At 50.9% G+C, this 18837-nt stretch overlaps 1 protein-coding gene across 1 annotated transcript in view; it reads left to right on the top strand.

Moving 5' to 3' along the window:
- Positions 1-18837, top strand: part of Umodl1 (uromodulin like 1) — a 42391-nt gene that overhangs the window by 4806 nt on the left and 18748 nt on the right. The window contains exons 3-7 of the mRNA XM_057794339.1: positions 5801-5962; positions 7999-8117; positions 11077-11266; positions 12555-12671; positions 17723-18292. Coding sequence (XP_057650322.1) covers positions 5801-5962; positions 7999-8117; positions 11077-11266; positions 12555-12671; positions 17723-18292 — 1158 coding nt within the window. The remainder of the gene's footprint in view (positions 1-5800; positions 5963-7998; positions 8118-11076; positions 11267-12554; positions 12672-17722; positions 18293-18837) is intronic.

Below are 18837 nucleotides of genomic sequence, written 5' to 3'. Positions count from 1 at the left end.
ACAAAGGTAGGAAGACGGGGATAGAAGTTTTACATTGTATTGTATTCGGAGAGCCTGTGGTCTGGGGAGGAGGGTGGTGGCAGCCCCAAGAGCTGCCTGCCTCTTACCACTAGCCAGCAAGCTTATAGGGATGGGTGAAAGGCGAGTCAATCGTCCTGAGTGGTTGCCCTCTGGCCAGGTGGTCAGCCTTGTCGCAGGTGTCCCTGCCTCCCTCCTTATGAGTCCTGGCATTCCTCCTTCATTCTGTGGACATTTGGGCTCAGATGCTGTTTTCGTTTTTAAGTGGCTTCAGAGGTTGGGTATAGCTCGGTGGTAGAACGTGTGTCTAAAAAATGCAAGACTCAGGATTCAGTCCTCAGCTCCAGGGGGAGAAAACACATAATTATTTACGTGTGTGTGTGTGTGTGTGTGTGTATGCAGAGGACAACTTCTGGAAGCCACTTTTCTCCTTCCACCATGTGGGTCCTAGGACTCCAGCTCAGGTTGATGCTCTGTATCAAGCCCCTTAATCCACCTCGCCAGCTCAGAAGGTGCTGCTTTGTAACACACTGAGTCAAGTGAGTGTCTGCCAGTATCAACCTCACATGTATCCAAGGAATCTAGGTTAGGGATGGGGTAGGGGTTCACTCAGAACAAATGAGCCATTAAGAGCAGTTGTGCTAGGTTATTAATAAGACACAAAGTCATAATACAATATACAATACAAAGAGTGCCCCATCTTCCCTCCTGCCCCCAATGAAAGACATTTTCCCGTTCACCCAGTACAGCCTATAGGGGGAACTGAAACCTGAGGCTAGTAGTCCCAGAGAGGGTAGCAGGGGAGGCATCTCAGGACATGGAGGACATCGGTGATCATGGACACAGAAGCTCCTTTGTCACCCTCAGTAACTTGATGGGTCCTCTCCCCTCCTAGAGACCTCCATTCAGGAGAAAACAGGATTGGTGGCTCCGTTGCAGGAAAGGATTCCCGGATGGGGCAGTATCAGAGAGTCAGCGACAGGTTAGGGGTCATCTTGTTCCTAAGTTAGCAAGCTTTATTGGTCATCTTTGAGACATCTGTAGGAAAAGACATGTTATCCAGGCTGGGAGGTTTGTGCTTCCTCAGTGGAGCTTGAGGTCTCTTGTCTATCAGCAGAAAAGATTAAACCGCCCCTTCCCTTCCTTCCCCCTCCAGGGCACATTCCAGGAGGTCGAGCTCCTTGCAGCAGCCCCAGTTCTGCTCGGCCCCTCTCCACCTGCCAACAATTTGGCAATCTCGCTCCTTGTATAAATCCAGGACCTGCTAGGTCAGGGCACCTCCAACCTCCCATCTCCATGCAGCTGCCCAGGGACCCCTTGTGCTGACCACTCTGAGGAGCAGAGGAAGGAGAGCCAAGAAAGACTGTGCCCGCCAGCCGGGGATTCCTTAGCCCTGGGCGGCCTTGGAGGCTGTGGTCCAAATAGGAATCTCCAGGCCGCCTGGCTGAACAGGAACTCACTGGGTTGCCAGGCGCTGATCAGGGCTGCTTCAGTGTTTGCCTTGAGTTGAGAAAGGAGAGATTTTTAACTTTCTACCAAGTTGACTGGTTATTCCTTTAGGGCATAGGGTTAGTCACCAGCCTAAGTGGGAAGGGGAATTCCCAGCTGCAGTCAGATTGAGATGAAGAACTTCTGTTCCAGAACATTGCTGCTGTTGGGCAATCATTGTTAGAGCCTGTTTTATCCTTCCTTCCTTCCTTCCTTCCTTCCTTCCTTCCTTCCTTCCTTCCTTCCTTCCTTCCTTCCTTCTTTCCTTACTTCTTTCTTTCCTTCCTTCTCGTGTGTGAGTGTGTGTGTGTGTGTGTGTGTGTAGCCAAAGAACAACCTCAGTTGTCACCGTTGGATACCACCCATCTTTTGTTGAGCAGGGTCTCTCACTGCCTGGTGGGCTCTCCAATCCAGCCGTGCTGACTAGTCAGTGAGCCCTAGGGATCCAGCTGTCTGTGACTCCCAACTGCTGGACTGACAAGTGTGTCCCACTACACAAGGCTGTTTTTACCTTTTCACCTGCGTTCTGGGACTTGAACTCAGGTCCTGGTGCTTGTGTAGCAAGCATATTGCCCATCTCTCCAGCCTGGAGCCAGTTTCTATGGGGTCAGCTATATTTTCTTCTTTATTTCATTGAAATAAAGAATGGAGTTTCGAATTGTCTTAGATCTACAGAAAATGTGCCTAGAGCCTGCGGCTCAGTTTCCTCCACTGTCAGCATCTGTCCTGACTAGGACATGCTTCACAGCCCACGAGTGTGACTCATGTCAAACCTCAGGCTGAATTTGGGCTTTGCCCACCCTCTATTGCCTTTCTGTTGTCTCAGGACACCTTATCCCCACATCCTCCTGCTTGCTTGGCCTGAGGCCCTTGGTGATCACAATGTCAGATGGGCAATGTCCAGCTCTTCACATACAGACAGCACAGGGATCCCTCAGGTCTTCCTTTCTTTGGGACCTAGAAACATTGTATATTCAGTCACCCAGATGCCAAGGAAATGAAGGACAAACCCACAGCTTGCAAATGACAGAGTTACTAATCATGGCCTCCAACCGTATGTGTCCAACAGCAAGATGCAAAGCCCAGGCCCATACCACCTTGTGTGTTGTTTGCTTTGGCTGAGCATCTGTCCCTGGGACTTGTTCCCAACAGAAGTAAGGCCACGGCTCTCTTCATTAGCTACGGAAATTTCCCTAGACCCTGGGAGACCCAAGAGGATTATCTCTGAGACTGCAGCATCTCCAGGCTGCTTTTCTACCCATGCCCCAGGGCCCTGCTAACCTTCCTCCACCCTCATGGGGTGCTGTCTTAGTTACTCTATTACTAGGTTCAGAAACCATGACCAAGGAAACTTATAAAAGAAAGCATCCATTTGGGGCTTACTGTTTGAAATGGTCAGCATCCATGACCATCATGATGGGGAGCATGGCAGTAGGCAGGCAGACACAGCCCTGGAGCGGTAGCTGAGAGCTTACATCTTGATCCACAAACACGTGGCAGAGAAAGCCTAATTGGGAATGGGGAGGGCTTTTGAAATCTCAAATGTGATACATCCAGTGGCATACCTTCTTCAACAAGGCCACACCCCCTAGTCCTTCCCAAACAGTTTCACCAACTGGGGCCCAAGTATTCAACTATATGAATCTATGGGGACCATTCTCACACAAACCACCACAGGTATCTTCAGATTTGTTAGCACCATCTAGGACTTCTGACACTTGGAATGGCACCCCTGGACACTGGAGTGCTGTTCGATACATGGACCTTTAAATGTGTCTGAGTGGGAACATAATAGGTTTGAATGAAACCCATGGTGGCATGCACCTGTCACCGATGCCGGACACATATGCTGCCAAGTCCCCGGCCTTCCTTGGCACTGGCATTTTCCTCCTGCTGCTCTCCCCACTGACATTTGCCCCTATGCTCACATGTCAGCCCCCTTTCCCCTGGGGAGTGAGACTTTTGCTCATCCAAGCCAGCTGCTCCTTCTTGGCTGCCCTTGGCAGTCTGCTCTGCTGTGCGTGAGCATCTTCTGCCTCTGGCCAGAATGTTCCACTGTCCCCCAGCAGAGTGTGTTCCCCCAAAACATGTCCCCTGAGTTCCAGTTTTGCCTCTTGTGCTTTCTGTGCTTGGAGGAGTGCACACCCCCTGGAATCCTGCTCCCCTGTGGGGCCTATGGACTTTCAAGCAGTGTCACCCTTTCCAAGAGATCTAAAAGCAGTTTCCCCTGAAACCCCACCATGGCTTCCCGCCAGTTCTGAGCACTAGGACTTGGTGCCCTGCGTGTAGTTCTGGTTGATCTCACTTCCACCTGAAGCTGCATTAATGCTTCATTCACAGAGAATACACATGAATGTCATTTCAGCACTATAGCTACAGCCTGGCCAGCTGGCTTCAGTCGACCGCTTGTGCCAATGCAATGGAGTGCCACAACCTCTCCACGCTGGTGTCTGGTAGGAGGTGAGATGGCATGCAAGGCTGGACTGGACCTTTCCAAGGCTGCTGTCCCCAGTGTCCATCCCTTCCCACACCATGCCCCCAACTAAGAGTAAAGAGCCAGGATGGTACCCAGAGCAGCTCTCCAGCCCTCCTGAGGCTGCTCCTTCTCTCAGTACCCCATCCCTCTGCCCACACATCTTAGGCAACTATGACCTCATTTGACCCTTTGGCCAGCTGGTTCCACATCCCATGGATCGCCACAGCAGGACACAATGGGGCTCCGACTCCTCTCCGGCTTTCAGAAGCCACTATAAGAAGAGTCATTCTGCCGCTTGTCCCCAGGACTCAGACAACAAAGGGAAAGGAACAGATGCTGAGGTCATGGCATTGTCTCCAGCTGGGAAGTTCATTGTTGAGACTCCAGCAGCTCCAGTGCTCAGAAAAGCCCAAGGAGCACAAGAGAGGGGAGAATGGAGCTGGACAAAGTGTCTGAAGGCCTGGAAGCACCAAAAGTGTCTCTGTCACCCCAAACCCAAGCACCCAGGCCTCACAGGAAGTCCTCTGTGGCACCCCTTCTGTCTCCACTCCACCCATGGTGGTGTGTCAGCTTCCTGTGGTCCTTGGCCAACTTTCACCTCAGAGCTGAGAACTGCAGGGCTGTTCGGAACTTCTCTTGACCCAGGTGCAATCCTTTCCAAAAGGGCGACTTCCTCTGAGTCCACCTGGCCCCACCCAACACTTGAGGCTCTGACCCTGCTTGCTTTCTAAGGGTTTGCTAAATTGTATTCTTTGGAATTCATTTCCTAGAGGTGAGGTGTAGCCATGGCTGGGGTCCAGGCACAGAACAGCTTATCTGGCTTCTAGCAAGTGCTCAGTAAACATGTGTGTGTGTGTGTGTGTGTATGTGTGTGTGTGTGTGTATGTGTGTAAGAGAGAGAGAAAGAGAGAGAGTTTGAGTGTGTGTGAGAGAGTGTGTAAGAGAGTGAGAGAGTATATGTGTGTGTGTGTGTGAGAGAGAGGGGGAGTGTGTGTGTGAGTGTGAGTGTATGTGGTGTGCATGCACACACATGTCTGCTATGTGTGCATATTTATGAGTAAGCTGCTATTAGGAACAGAAGTAGCACTGGTCCTAGAAGAAGGTGGAGGTCCCTGCAAATGGACTTCTTAGGCTTGAAAGGCCAGGAAGCACTTGGGACCTCCCCTGAACCCGCTTTGATAGGAAAGAAGTGCAATGGTGTCAGAGCCAGTGTAGGCAAGCCTCCCACAAGGCCAGCCAGGAGGCCCCTGTCCCGCTGGAGAAACTGATCAGGACACATGGAACCTCTGATATTCAACACAGAATCAACTACGGGTGTGTGCAGCTCTCTCAGTTCATCCAAGCTGTACTCTTCATGGGTTTCTGTTGTTGCTTTAAAAAAAATATTTATTTATTTATTTTACTTTAGTGTATGTGTGTCTGCATGAGTATGCCATAGGTGTGGAATGCCTGTGGAAATCAGAAGAGAGTGTCAGATCCCCTGGAGCTGGAGTCACAGGTGACTGAGCCACCATGAGGGTGCTAGGAACTGACTGTCCTCTGCAAAAACAGCTAGGACTCTGAACCCCTGAACCACTTCTCTAACCCATTTGTTGCATTTGAGACAGGGTCTTGTGTATTCCAGTATGGCTTCTAACATAGCTGAGGGTAACCATGAACTTCTGATTCCCCCACCACTGCATTTCCGGGCATGTGCCACCACGCCCTGTTGTAACAGGTGCTGGGGAACTGAGCCCAGGTCTTCTCCTGTTGGCAAAGCTCTCTGCCAGCTGAGCCTGCTTTTGATGCTAATATGGTTCATCTGTATCACTCCACCAGCCCTGAACCGGTCCGAAGAGTTTGCATCAAGACCTGGGGTCTGCCCAACGGCAGAACCAGAGTCATCTAGCCCACCGTGCAGCTTGGACACTGACTGCTCCGGACTTCAGAAGTGCTGCTCCTGGTCAGGGGCCCGCCGCTGTGTGGCCCCTGCATCCACAGGTAGGGCTGCACTGAGGAGGGTCTCAGAAAGACAGTGACCCAGGGAAAGGTGCAGGGGGCTTAGCAGCCATATTTGCCTGGAATAGGGCAGGGGGTCTGCTGTCCCCATGTCTGGTCCCTAGAGCCTCCAGGGAGTTAAATGAGTGGGAAAGCAGCCGTGAGGGGCAGAGCCATGGTTCAGCAAGTTTTGGCAACTGCAAGTGGGTTTGTTGGAACTGTGTCCCCTGAAGAAACGCAGGCCTGGTTGTTCTGCACACATCTCACAGCCCAGAGCAGCGCCTGGTGGTCTGGCACATGTGCCCACGCTTCAGGAATGTTCTCTCTGCCCAGAGGCTGTACTATGGACAAAGTTGGATCAATGTTCATCACTTAAGAAATACAATTTAGGAGATTAGATTTAGGGTTCTTGTTTTGAAAAGAAAAAATGGGGAAATGCTTTGGTATAATGCTCTTGTACACTGTAAAGATTTATCACTCATATTGGCTTAATAAAATGCTGATTGGCCAGTAGCCAGGTAGGAAGTATAGGCAGATATGCACCTATACCATATATACTATATTGTCCTATTAGCATATACTAATAAAATTAGCATATATAATATCAAGGATTAATATATTATAATTCTTCTATATGTCAGTTATACTCCTGGACTGCAGCTGGCTCTCCATATCCAAGGGTTCTGTATCCAAATTATTTAAAACATTTGAAAAATGTTTTGTTGCTAAAGTGTTCTATACAGATAGACCTGAGGTAGTCACATTGGTACTGGACTGTAAATGGAAGTTTCTGTCCGACCTGGTCCCACAACCATTCAGTCTCAAATAAACAAACACACAGAAGCGTATATTAATTAAAACTGTTTGGCCTATTGCTCAGGCTTATTACTAACTAGCTCTTACAACTTAAATTAACTCATAATTCTTATATATGTTTAGCCATGTGGCTTGGTATCTTTTCTCAGTAAGGCATCTTGCTTCCTCTGTGTCTGGCTTGAGACTGTGTCTCTACCTTTCCTCTTCCCAGAATTCTCTGCCTGGTCACCCTGCCTATACTTCCTACCTGGCTACTGGCCAATCAGCATTTTATTAAACCAATATGAGTGATAAATCTTTACAGTGTACAAAGCATTATCCCACAGCACTGGACCTATAAGGATATTGATAAAAATCATCATTCCCTAAACAATCCACATACAGAGACTGACAGGCATTAGCAGTGTTTGAAGCACTATCAGCCACCCAGAGACAGTTAGTGTGTCTGGGAGGGAGTATGCTTACATGAAAACATGTGTCCACTTTAAGTATTTTTAAAATTTTTATTTATTTAATTTTTTTATGTGTGTTAATGTTTTGCTTGCATGTGCAATAGTCACAAAGGACAGAATAGGACATTTGATCCCCTGGGACTAGAGTTACAGATGGCTGTGAGCAGCCATGTGGGTGCTGGAAATCAAAGAGCTCTGGCTGCTCTTCCAGAGAAAAGTTCAGTTATATAGGGGACTTGAACATCTGTAGACTTTGGTGGCCCCTGGAAGTCTTGGAACCCACGTTCACCATTGTTGAGGGTAACTGAATAGATTATGAGTGTTATATGCACTACACGTGACAGCAGCCATCTAGTGTGTAGTGAGTCATATATATCTCTCTAATGTCAGGTGCTTACACTATTCACCTAGACAACAGGAATATCTAATATAAACAATGTTACATAGAATATTATATATCATCTTACTTGCTATCAGCATAAGAAAACAATGGTAGATTGGACTGATTATATATTACATTATAACAAAGACTGTAGCTGAACTGTGTTCCAAGGGTCTCTCTTCGAGGGAGGACCTTTGACTCCTCACAGGTGGGAGTCAGTGGTCTTTGCAGCAACAGGAAAGAGAGGGCTGAGAGCGGCAACGGGAAGCCCCTGCAGGCTTTTTATGCAGAACGACAGTCTCTTGCCTTCCAGGCCTGCTGACCACCGGTGGCCTCTTGTGGCCCTGGCCTGTCCCCAGGACTGTAACTCACTGGCATCTGCCCTCCAGGTGCAGAGAGGATCCCAGTGAGCTGGTACAATGTGACTGTGTTGGTGAAGATGGCCTTTGAGGACCTGCAGCGAGAGGACCCTGGCTTCCGGAACCACACACGCCTGCTCTACTCTTTGGTGAGTGTGATAGTCACGAAAGTCATGTTTCTCCCTGGGGAGATAGGATGGGGTGACATCCCACAAGTGTTCTGAATGACTGACTCTGAGCCAAACTTGAACTCTTAACTAGGGTAAATCAGCCTCACCGGTAACCCCAACCCATTGGGCGTAGGAAGATCGGGAGTTCAAGGCCATCCACAACCCTGTAGCAAGTTCAACGTCAGCCTAGGCTGTGTGAGTCTCTGGCTCAGAAAAACAACAACAAACCAGAGAGGCACACAGGGGAGTGGTTGTGATCAGGGTGTGATTTCTTGAGTCCCGGCATGTGTATCTGAAGCCACACTTGGTATGTGGGATGGGGAAATCCTTCTTCTTGAGACGGTCAGCTGAGAAGATGAAAAGGGTGTCCTTGTCAGTATGGCCTTGGCCGCTCAGTCCCCAAACCCTGAAGTCCTCATTCCCACTTTGTAAGATCCTGATCTGTCCTGTTTGGGCCAGGAGCATCCCCCAGTGTGACAACCAAACATATCTCCAGGCAGGGCCTACTGTCCCCTGGGGTCAAAGCCATACTCTTATAGACTCCCCTGCATGGTGGCCACACCTACAGACATGCCACAGCTATTTCCAGTCATGTTATCTCTCTATGCCAGCATCGTCCCAGGCTTGGGAATGCTGGGAGAGTAGGTCCTTCTGCCCTCCTGCTGTGCCCTTAAACAGCAGCCTACTCTGACAGCCAGCTGTGGATAGGAGTGGCCCAGTAGGGTTTGCCACCCTGCTGCTGGCTGAGCACAGGGTAATGAGCCCAGCAAAGACAGACGATTTCCATTCTGTACCTTTAGGGCCCACAGATAATGCCCCATGGGTGTAAAAATGAGAATGGCATCTGCCTTCAGTTACTACCCCTGCCAGCCAGTAGCCTGGAACAGATGGGGCACGCTTACCTTGCCCTGGTCACTGGGAAGTGACGCTGCCCTAGGGGTCTTCTGCAACCTCACCTCTGCTCAGAAGTTCCCTGATGCCCACTGCTGGAGAGACCCCTGTTTGTTCTTGGTTTGTTAAGGGGCTGTCCAACTGGCCACTAAGAACACAGCTCTGCGGACAGCCCACTAGAGTACAAACCCCAATCTGGCACCTGCTGTGTGTGTGACCTTGGATAAGTTATTTCCCCTCTCTGTGCCACAGATAATCATCCATTCCATGTGAATTATCATAATTCTTTGTGAGATGGCGGCTGGGATTTAAACAATATCCATGACCGAATGCCTACCTGAGCCACACAAGGTTTTTTTGAGCTCACAGTTTGAAGATTCAGTCCCTGGGATGACGCCATGCACATTCAGGGTGGGTCTTCCCTGCTCAGTTAGCCTCACTAGGAAGCTCGCTCACAGACACACTCCACCACTTGACTCTCTGGTGACCAGGTCCTAACAGGTTGACAGAACTAACCATCACAGCCTGTAAGGCGTTTGTTTGCAGCGGTTTCTGACACGCTGGGTCCTGGCACCGTGTCACTTGCATTCATTATTTCTCTAGCCCTGTGGTTGCCTCCCTCCCGAGGGAGCCAACTTGCCCAGGCAGGCTCCCGGCTGCAGCAGGTGCTGGCTCCTGGGCTCCCGGCTGAAGGGTTCCAGTGGGGGTGGGCGGGTCTTTGCTTGCCTCCTGAGTTAGTTGCACTCAGTCTTCTGGGAACGGATCCGGGTTTCTGCTCCCACAGAGGCAAGTCTGTTTACAAACCTGCTTTGGAGACAGCGGCCAGAGTGTGCAGTGCCAACTTGCCTGGTTTCCATAGGGTTGAGGATGCTGAGATGTAGGCTAAATAGTAAGAATCCTACGGGATACGCCAAAGGAAAAAAAAAAACAAACAAAAAACAAAACGATCAGACAGGACAGCAGGAAGACCACCCCCTCTTAGTGACTGCTCCTTGACTCTAGATTCCCGTGTCCTTGTCATTATGTGGAGGAGGCCAGATTCCTACAGGTGAGAGGACTCAGGTCATGAGGCCACAACTTTGTAGGCAACCTGGGGCTGCCCCAGCAAAGAGTCACTACCAATAGATGGCTTACCAGAAAGGTTCTCTGTGGCCCCATGGGCCGGAAAGTCTGTATCAGGGTATCAGCAGTGTTTCTTCTGAGGTCAAGAACCCCCAAAGACCCAAAGTCCATCCTCTTGGCTTCTGTGGCCATCTGTCCCCCAATCTCTTCACGTTGTCCTTTCTCTGAACGTGTTTAGCTGTGTGTCCACGTTTCTCCTTCTGATTGGTCAAGATGGGGGGGTCTCACTGTGTTTCTGTGGCTGCACTCAGACTCCAGGGCCCTAGCGACCTTGCTTTCCTCGGCCTCTCAGGGGGTTCATATACAGGCACGTGCCACTGCACCCAACTCAGATTCCCCACTTTGGATAAGGACAGCATCAAGGTCCACCCTCAGCTTAGCCAGTCACACTTATGTCCAACTGAGACCATGTCTGGGGCTGGAGGCCAGGGCTTCACATCTGAGTTTGGGTAGAGCTGGATGTACCAGCAGCAGGGGCGGGGCCTCCAGAAGCTAAGGACAATCTGGTTTCCTCTGAAGGTCACAGTCATGAGAGATACTGGAGCAGCTGTCCTCTGCCTGTCCTCCCCCTCCCCCACTTCATCATCTCCTTTTAACAATCTCAAGTAGCCCAGGCTAGCCTTGAACTCACTAGGTAGCCAAGGATGGCCTTGAACTTGCTTCCCCTGGCTCCACCTTCCAAGTGCTAGGATTCCAGGTGTCTGTGGTGCTGGGGATCAAACCCGGACTTCCTGCATGCTAGGCAAACACTCTCCCAACTGATCAGAACCCCAGCTTCATACCACTTCTTTACTCTTCGGGAGACAGGTGCGTATGCATGTGCGTGTAAGCCTGTGGACAATTTGTTTCAGCTTCTCGATCTTCTGGCTCCTTCCCCCAACACAGGGTGCCCCTCTACCATTGACCCTCTGGCTCTGCTTCCCAGGTCACCAGTGCCTTGCGGCCTCTGAACGTGTCTGTACACTACCTGAACTCCGCTGGTGGCAGGGACACCTTCACCACGGTGTCATGGCTGCTGCTGGGTCTTCCACGGCGCTTGACGGTGGCCAATGTCTCTGCCACATTGGATGACGTGGTGAATCGAGTCTATGAAGTGGTCAGCATCCAGGTGCAAGGTAGGCCTGCCCCGTGGGGACACTGCCAAGCTGGCTCGGCAACCTGGTCCTAGACACAGCGTTCAAGCAGGCTGAGTTCAGGTGTGGGAGACCCCTGGCTCAGGTATATTGCGACCTGGCCCTAAGCACACTGTTCAAGCCGGCTGAGCTCAGGTGTGGAAGACCCCTGGCTCAGAAGTATTGCTCTGCAGAACGTGGGTGTGGTTCAGCTCATCTTCTCCTCCTTCTAGACCGAATCAAGTTTAAACTCAAGTTTCCATGTGCAGATTTGGGGAAATTATCCTGCTCCATAAGCACCTGTGTCCCCCTACACACACACACACACACACACAAACACACACACACACACGATGTCTCTTCCACTCCCTTCCCTCCTCCCTACCAGCCCATCACCTGCCCATGGTCCACTACACTGCAAGCTACAGATAGATAACACATGAAAAACTCAAAATCTAGATATGGCCTTACTTTAGAAATAAAATTTATAACATCAATGGCTAATAAAAAAAACCAAACTGCTATGTGAGGGATTGGTAAAGGTTTTGGAAAACATTTTATGTCTGTCTCAGTTCCTGAGGCCTGCTGCTGGCATGTAGCAGTCACTAGTATGTGAGTGAGCAAAGGGCTGGGGGCTGGGGACAGGAGCAGCTAGGCTCCTGGCCAGCCTTGCCTCTGGTGTCTGTCATGTTGGGGGTGGAGCCCATGACCTGGTCCTTCTGAAAGTGTCTCTCAGTCACTGGTCACAGGCTCATTCCTGGAGGCCAGTGAGCATCCTTAGCTAGAACCTGTTACAGATATGGGTTTTCACTGCGTGGTTTGGGGAGGTTTGCATGGACAAGGTTGGGTGCAACTGGTTTATCTCCATAAATCACACGCATAGAAAATAGAAAATGCATGGAGATGAATGACTAGCAACCACACACTTATCTTCCTCCAGGAGAAGAGGTTGGTGCTTTGTGAGTGATTGTGAACTTTCCTGCTTATGCTTAAACATACTTAGCTATGACGTGACCTCACTTTGCTCTCCTATTCTGGGAGAATGACTTTACGAGAGGCAGATATTGTGGGGCCTTGGAGGGGAGGATGACAGACCCATAGAGAGAGCCTGGCCACCTGGAAATGTTGGGGGGGTGTTTCAGATCCTTTTTAACTTAGGAAGCTTCTGGTCCCCTTGGTTTATTCTTAGGCCCATGATGCTATGACCGTGGAAAGACAGGCCAACCCCAGAGCATCATGGGTAATGAGGACGTAGCAGTGATGTCATCTCACCTGTCCCCCTTTTCCGCAGATGTGAACGAGTGCTTGCACAGGGAGCTCCATGCCTGCTCCGGAGGAGAGCAGTGTCTGAACATGGAAGGCTCCTATCAGTGTGTCCCTACCCAACCGCCCAACCGCACAGATGAAGGTAATACCGGAGTCCTCAGATGGCATGGGAGTGACAAACGCCATGTCTAGGATAGATGACCTACAGACCTCAGCTACTCATGTTAACCTCCTATGAGTGTGTGAGGTCTAGGCTCCAAAGCCTGGAACAGAGGAGGGTCACAGGAGTCTGGGAGGTTGAAGAGGATTTGAAGAGTTGTGGGCAGATAAGACATACTTGGTTCGTTGGTGCTCAGGCCACTGGACAGGAAGACAGAAGCAGGCACTTAGGCACATGCCAGCTCACATAAGCCACATATAGGTGGGTGCAGGCACAAATGCAGGTCAGTGCACAGGCCTCAGGCCTACAGGCATACACACACAAGCAGGCTGGTGAAGGCACAAAGCTCTGACCCCAAGGCCATATTTATGTAGAATCACGCAAAAGTGGCATTCTTCCGGAAATAGTTAGATTCCATCACAACTTACTTTCTGTATATCTGCGTCAGTCATTCCATGATGACTCATGTCCCCTGCCCCAGATGACCAACATTAGGCATCTGGGCCTGGAAATCCATCAGCACCATGTTGTCTAAACAAACTGGCGTGTACAGCCTTCTCGTCCCTTTGCTCCCGGGTGTAGGACGGCTACTGGGTCCCTGCAGCCGTGTCTGCTCTCCTAGCGGGTGGTCCCCCTTGCATTCATCCTTTGATATGGCAGCTGTCTGGCTAATGCATGGCCTGCATTGGAAATGCCAGGACCAGATCAGAGCCCTGCTCTCAGATGCTCCCTGGAGAGCAGTGGATTGTGAATAGGACAGTCCCTGATCCCGGAGTTTCTGAAGAAAGAGAGGGACTCAAGGAATATTTATATCAAACCCGAAGGGATGAGCTGGGTTAATCTCTGGCTTTGTATGGGCGACAAAAAGGCAAAGCCAGGAGGCTATAGGGGGCTTTAAATACACAGACACACAGACACCCCCCACACACACGCGCACATGTACACACACATGCACACACATGCACACACCCGCGCACGCGCGCACACACACACACACACACACACACAGATCCACAGCAGCTCTCCCACTCCCACCCCGGTTTGGCAGCTGCCTCTCCTCCCACCTCCCATAAGCATCGACCTTTTCCCACCATAGCCACACTAGAGTGTAGCTCTAAGAGATAAGAGATGCTAATATCCAAAATAACATACCCTGTGATTGTCCCTTTGTAGCCAAGGTAACTTCTCCTTAATATCCAGCATCCAGCCTCTGAAATGTGGTGTTCTCTTCATTGTCATCTTTAAAGTCTGAACTTATATTTCAGTTGTGTTCACCGCTCATCTCTGACAGCAACGGAGTTGTTTACTTTAACGTACATCGTTTTCCCTCTGCCTCTGCTTCCAGCCCTTTGTCATCGCAGCTCTTCGGGCCTTTTAGCCTAGAAGGTGCATCTTGGTGCAGTGTAGAGACAGACTAGAGACCTAGAGAGAGACCCCCATGCCATCCTGTGGGCTGGACTAAATGACTCTCTGGAACGTCCCATCCATGGGATCCTGTGATGGGCACTCGGCTTTGGAGTAGGGACTTGCCAGATCCTATCAGTGCCTGGAGAGGCTAAAGGCACTTCAGAGCATGGTCCCAGCATATATACACATAGTCACTGGAGTGGGCCTCACAGCCAGAGTGAAGGCAGCTCTGCTCCTGCCCCTTACACAGGGTCCCCTGCTGTCTCTTTCTAAAGCTGTTCAGGCTGGATTCTGCATACACCCAGCCCCTAAGCTTTCCAGATGGGATGCATCGTGTTGCCTCCTGGCCTCCTTTGGCTCCTGGTAGTCACCTTCTCTCCTGGTGTTTTCTCCCCAGATCTCTCAAAACCAGGCATGAAATTCTTATCTCAGGTACATCCTGGTGTTGGGTGGGGAAAGATTACAGACCAGATCAAGACCCCATACCACCACCTCCCTGCTCAGTGGAGGAAACCATGGAATTTCGCATGCACACGCTCTGTTAAAACAGCCTTGTGTCCCTTCTTCCCCAGAAGGTGACAGGTCATGTCATTTAGCTCTAGTAACAGACAGGCAGTAGAACATGCCTCAGGGCTCACAGGTTAAGGGTCTCTTGAGAAAATGTCAGACATAGCAAGGCCACACCATACATTTCTGCAATATAAGACCCTTGCAGGCTCTGTTCCCAGGGTCTCCTGGTATTGAAAATGAAGACAGACAACTCTTTCCGCCTACACACATTCTGCCTACAAAGCCCCGTCTCCCTGGAGAGCATGTGACCTTGAGGGTCTGAGGAATAGTATGACTACTTCATACACCATCATCCCGGGGAACTTGGTGTGTGCCCCCCCCCCATGTGCCAGAGATTTCCTGATCTGTGGACTCCAGGCTGAGAATCCTATCCCTGCAGTGGGAAGGCAGGCTATGGCACAGACACGTGACTTTGGTCTAAAGGTCTAATGCTAGGCTCTCTCTGCAGCTAACTGTGCTGCCAGCTAAATTGGTCTATGGTCTTTGACACAATAAAGTTCTAGTAGCCTCTCAGATCAAGGGCTGAGAATGGATGGGGGACATGACCAGGGAAGACTACCTATCTATGGTTACATTTCTCTGAGGGCGGAACAGGCGTGTGTGTGTGTGTGTGTGTGTGTGTGTGTTTCCAGACTGGAGAGTCAGAGACAATTTGGCTGCAAGTTGCTACGAGGATCACTTGTATTTTAAATTTAGAAGCTAACACAAATGAGCAATCTGTTGGACCAGCTCAGCCACACAACTTGCTGGAAAATACAGCATGAATTTCAGATGCGTTTCTTGTGAAATTAGTCACCCAGCTGATGGGGCAGATGGATTCTCACACAAGATAACAGCCAAGAGAAATCTCGCATGGTTCGCTTGCCCTTGCTGTTCCAGGAATGCGTCCTGCTTTGAGGAAGGCATGAGTCCTTCCCATACTATCTTCATGCTCAGCTGGCACCTGCCAGTTTTTCAGCTGGCACCAAGACTTGTGGTTTGGTGGATCAGGGGTGCCAGCTGCAGAGATGAGCATAGCTGGCAGGGAATAAGAAGTCATGTTCCCCGAGGCAATGCTTGGTTATCAACCTCAAGCTGTGGGAAATTGCCACTGCTGTGGGTCAAGGGTGGTTAAATGGGGACAACTGGGAATCTCTCGAGGTCACATGTCAGAGACGGAGCCACACAAACATCTCCAGGCAGCGCTGCCCTCAGTGAGTGCGCTTCTGGATTGGAAAGGATTTTCTTTCAGCCAATGTTGTTAGAGCAACTTCCGCAGACCCCTGGAGGGTCTCGTGACAGTCAAAGACAGAGTTTGCAGCCCTTCTCCCTGCAATCAAAGAACTGCCGGACCTCAGAGAGTGAGGCGGCCGTGTGCACGGCCACCCCTTGGCTGCTTCCTAACCTGTTCTCTGGCTTCCTTTTAAGGGATCTTATTTTATTTAAATCCCACCCAATCAGAGGCATTTTTTTTTTAATGGAACAGCCCTTTAAACAGTGCAGCAGACAGGCAGGCTGTCTTCTGGAGTGCTCTCAGGGACGCTAGATCCGTGAGGCTGGGTGCTCCTCCCTGGCTTCTGGGTAAGCTCCCAGCCCCCACTTTCCTATTGACTATTGTATTGCCATATTGCTGTTTGCCATGGATGTGGACTCAGCAATGCTTGGCCTTCAGTGTTCTGGCTATCGAAACAGCACAGCCAAGGCTTTCAGCCTTTCAGTTTTTGAGAGGTCAGTGTCGCCTGCCCTCCCTCCCTCCTGCCTGCTGCCCTCTCTCTTTCCTCCCTCCCTCCTTCTCTCCTTTCATGAGCATCTGCTGGGGAGCTCAGGCCACCGAGCTGTGCAGTCACTGGAAGTCTGGGGTGAACCTTTCCTCTTTGGGGTGCCAGTGACTGGAGCTGGGAGTGAGAGCCATAGTTCGGTCTGGGCTGCAGCTCCCTCTTGGCTGGTGCACGCTCTGCATTCCCACCCTTGAGGAAAACGTCATTGTCTTAGGTTTCTATTCCTGTGATAAACGCCGTGACCAAAAGCAACTTGGGGAGGAAAGGGTTTGTTTCAGCTTACAGCTCAGAGTCCATAGTGAAGGAAAGTTAGGACAGGAATTGAGGCAGAGGCCATGGAAGAGTGCTGCTTACTGACTCGCTCCCCATGGCTCACTCAGCTCGCTTTCTTATACCACCCAGGACCACTCTGCCCAGGGGTGGCACTGCCCACAGTGAGCTGGGCCCTCCCACATCAATCACTAATCAAGAGAATACCCACAGAGTTGACCACAGGACAATCTGATGGAGACATTTTCCCAGCTCAGGTCCCTCTTCCCAGAAGACTCCAGCTTGTGACAAGCTGACGAAAGCCAACTCAAACACTTACCAAGTGAGCAACTGGGCATCCATCTCTTCCTATAGCTGAGACTTCCTAATGCACTCACTTCTGTATCCTGGGAGTGTTCCCGGAAACAGACAGATGTGAAAGGTGATCACTGCGCAGAGATCACTCTCTCTCACGTGTGTACACATGGGGGTGACATTCATACAAGTAAGCACATGTGCTCGTGGAGGCCAAATGTCAAGCTTGGTTGTCATTCCTACGGAGCCAGACAGCTTGTGCTAGGATTAGAGGTGTGTGTACCACAACAAGGTCTCACCGGGATCTGAAACTCCCAGATAAGTTTAGACTGGCTGGTTACTGAGCCCAGGTATCCTCCTGCCTCTGCTTCTGCAGAGCTGGGATTTCAAGTACATATTACTGTGACCGTCCCCACCCCTTTCAGGTTTACTTTTAATTATGCATCTGCATGCTTGTGTACGTAGGTGGGTGTGCACTAGTGTAGTTACCTGCAGAGGCCAAAAGAGGGCGTCAGATTCCCTAGAGCCAGAGGGGTAGAGGGCATTGTGAGCCGCCTATTGATTCTGGGAACTGAACTTGTGTTGCCTGGGAGAGGAGGAAGTGTTCTTCACTAAGTCATGTCTCCAGGCTCCCGGGGACAGGGGGTCCCTTCTCTAGGGAAAGCTCTTGCTGCAGGAAGACTCTGATGGTCTTGCTAGCTGTTTCTGGAATCTGACCATGGATGTATTCTGCAGGTGACACAGTGACTCCCACAGGAGGTGGACAGTCTGTAACAACAAAAGTCTCAGCCCCAGTTGTCACTGTGGAAATAACAAGCCTTGGCCCAGACACCCTCACCTTTTCACCCAGTCCCAGGCACCCGAGGAGCACCCCAACAAGAAGTCAAGCCTGGACCCCAGGGCCTCCATCTAAGAGAGGCAGTAGCAGCACAGCCAGGCAGGAGAGGAATAACACAGGGCAAGATGCGGAGCTGCCCAGCACGGCCCCGAGCCTGGGAACGAGCCCCGGAAGTTCCAGCAGCATGCCGAGCTCCTTTCCCAGGACTCCAGAGGCAACCCACGGCTCTCCTCCGAAGACCACAGTTGCCCCACTGCACGCCACGGGAGGGCCACAGGCAAACCTCACTGTAGACCCTCCCCTTGTGACTGCTTCACCCACGGGCTATGTTGCATGGCACCCCAGTCCCACTTGGGAGGCACCCTCTCAGAACTCCACAAGACTGCAGAATGAAGACCCTCGCCCTTCCCTCTTCCCAGGCCTGCCATCGGCTTCAACCCCTGTGGCTTCAGAGTCCCCTGCCTGTGGTGAGTCATCAGGGGGCAGGGGCCCTAGTGGAATCCTCAGCCTGTGTGAGCCATGGTGTCAGGCTTGGCAGCAACGTAGAGTGTAGTTTCTCATCTCAAACACATGTGGACCCAGGCATAGAGCAGTATGGCCCTCTGCCACATGTGTCTGGTCTGGTTAGAGAGAGAAGAACTCTCTTTCTGTCCCTTGCCTTCTCCCCCTTACTTCCTAAGAACCCCTGGCTTTTCACAGCTGGGGCAGAAGATGGCCTGGAAGGGGGATACTCTAGGGAGTATGTATCCCATCTAGCACTGGGGCAATCCCCTGTAGTTTGGATACCCCAACAGTCCCATAATCCCCAGCAGTACAGCACCCTCAGCCCTTGCTAATGGACCTCAGCTTCCCAAACCCCAACTTCCTATGCTGACCCTGTTGAACCTCGGTTCTTCCCCACCCCAGTCACACTGGGTCTCCAGTGGTCATGCGCCCTGGAAGTCTGTCCTTCCAGCCTTCTATACCCACACTCTGGCTGTCTATACCTCACGGCTCTACTGCACCCTCAGCT

The sequence above is a fragment of the Chionomys nivalis genome, chromosome 19 (assembly GCF_950005125.1).
Source record: "Chionomys nivalis chromosome 19, mChiNiv1.1, whole genome shotgun sequence".
Lineage (NCBI taxonomy): Eukaryota > Metazoa > Chordata > Mammalia > Rodentia > Cricetidae > Chionomys > Chionomys nivalis.
This window is presented reverse-complemented; position numbering and strand designations above follow the sequence as displayed.